At 61.6% G+C, this 307-nt stretch overlaps 1 protein-coding gene across 4 annotated transcripts in view; it reads left to right on the top strand.

Annotated features, from left to right (window-relative positions):
• The window catches only part of LOC101851351 (endoglucanase E-4), a 19,870-nt gene that overhangs the window by 17,506 nt on the left and 2,057 nt on the right, over positions 1-307 (top strand). For all 4 annotated transcript variants that reach the window (XM_035970001.1, XM_035970000.1, XM_035969999.1 and 1 more), the window contains exon 10: positions 62-240. In XM_035970001.1, the coding sequence (XP_035825894.1) occupies positions 62-240 (179 nt within the window). The remainder of the gene's footprint in view (positions 1-61; positions 241-307) is intronic.

Here is a 307-nt window from a genome sequence, read left to right as displayed (position 1 = left end):
ATCTCCCCATCCCCACTCCCTCCCCTCCCCTTCCCTCATCCCATCCTCCCCCCTCCCACAGTTCCTGTGTTGCCAACAAGCCATGCAGCATTGGTGACGCAGGCAATAACCCTCACGTCTTGCTGGGCGCTGTCGTAGGAGGACCCAATGCCGACGACTCCTACACAGATACCCGCGGCGACTACGTTCACAACGAGGTGGCTACAGACTACAACTGTGGCTTCCAGGGATCTCTCGCTGGTCAGTTCACGGGAGGGGAAGGGGGAGGAGGGGAGGGAGGAGGAGGGAGGGAAAAGGGGGGTGGAGG

This window comes from Aplysia californica, unplaced genomic scaffold, assembly GCF_000002075.1.
Source record: "Aplysia californica isolate F4 #8 unplaced genomic scaffold, AplCal3.0 scaffold00207, whole genome shotgun sequence".
In the NCBI taxonomy this organism is placed as follows: domain Eukaryota; kingdom Metazoa; phylum Mollusca; class Gastropoda; order Aplysiida; family Aplysiidae; genus Aplysia; species Aplysia californica.
Note: the sequence above shows the minus strand (reverse complement) of the source record. Positions and strands in the feature narration are given on the sequence as shown.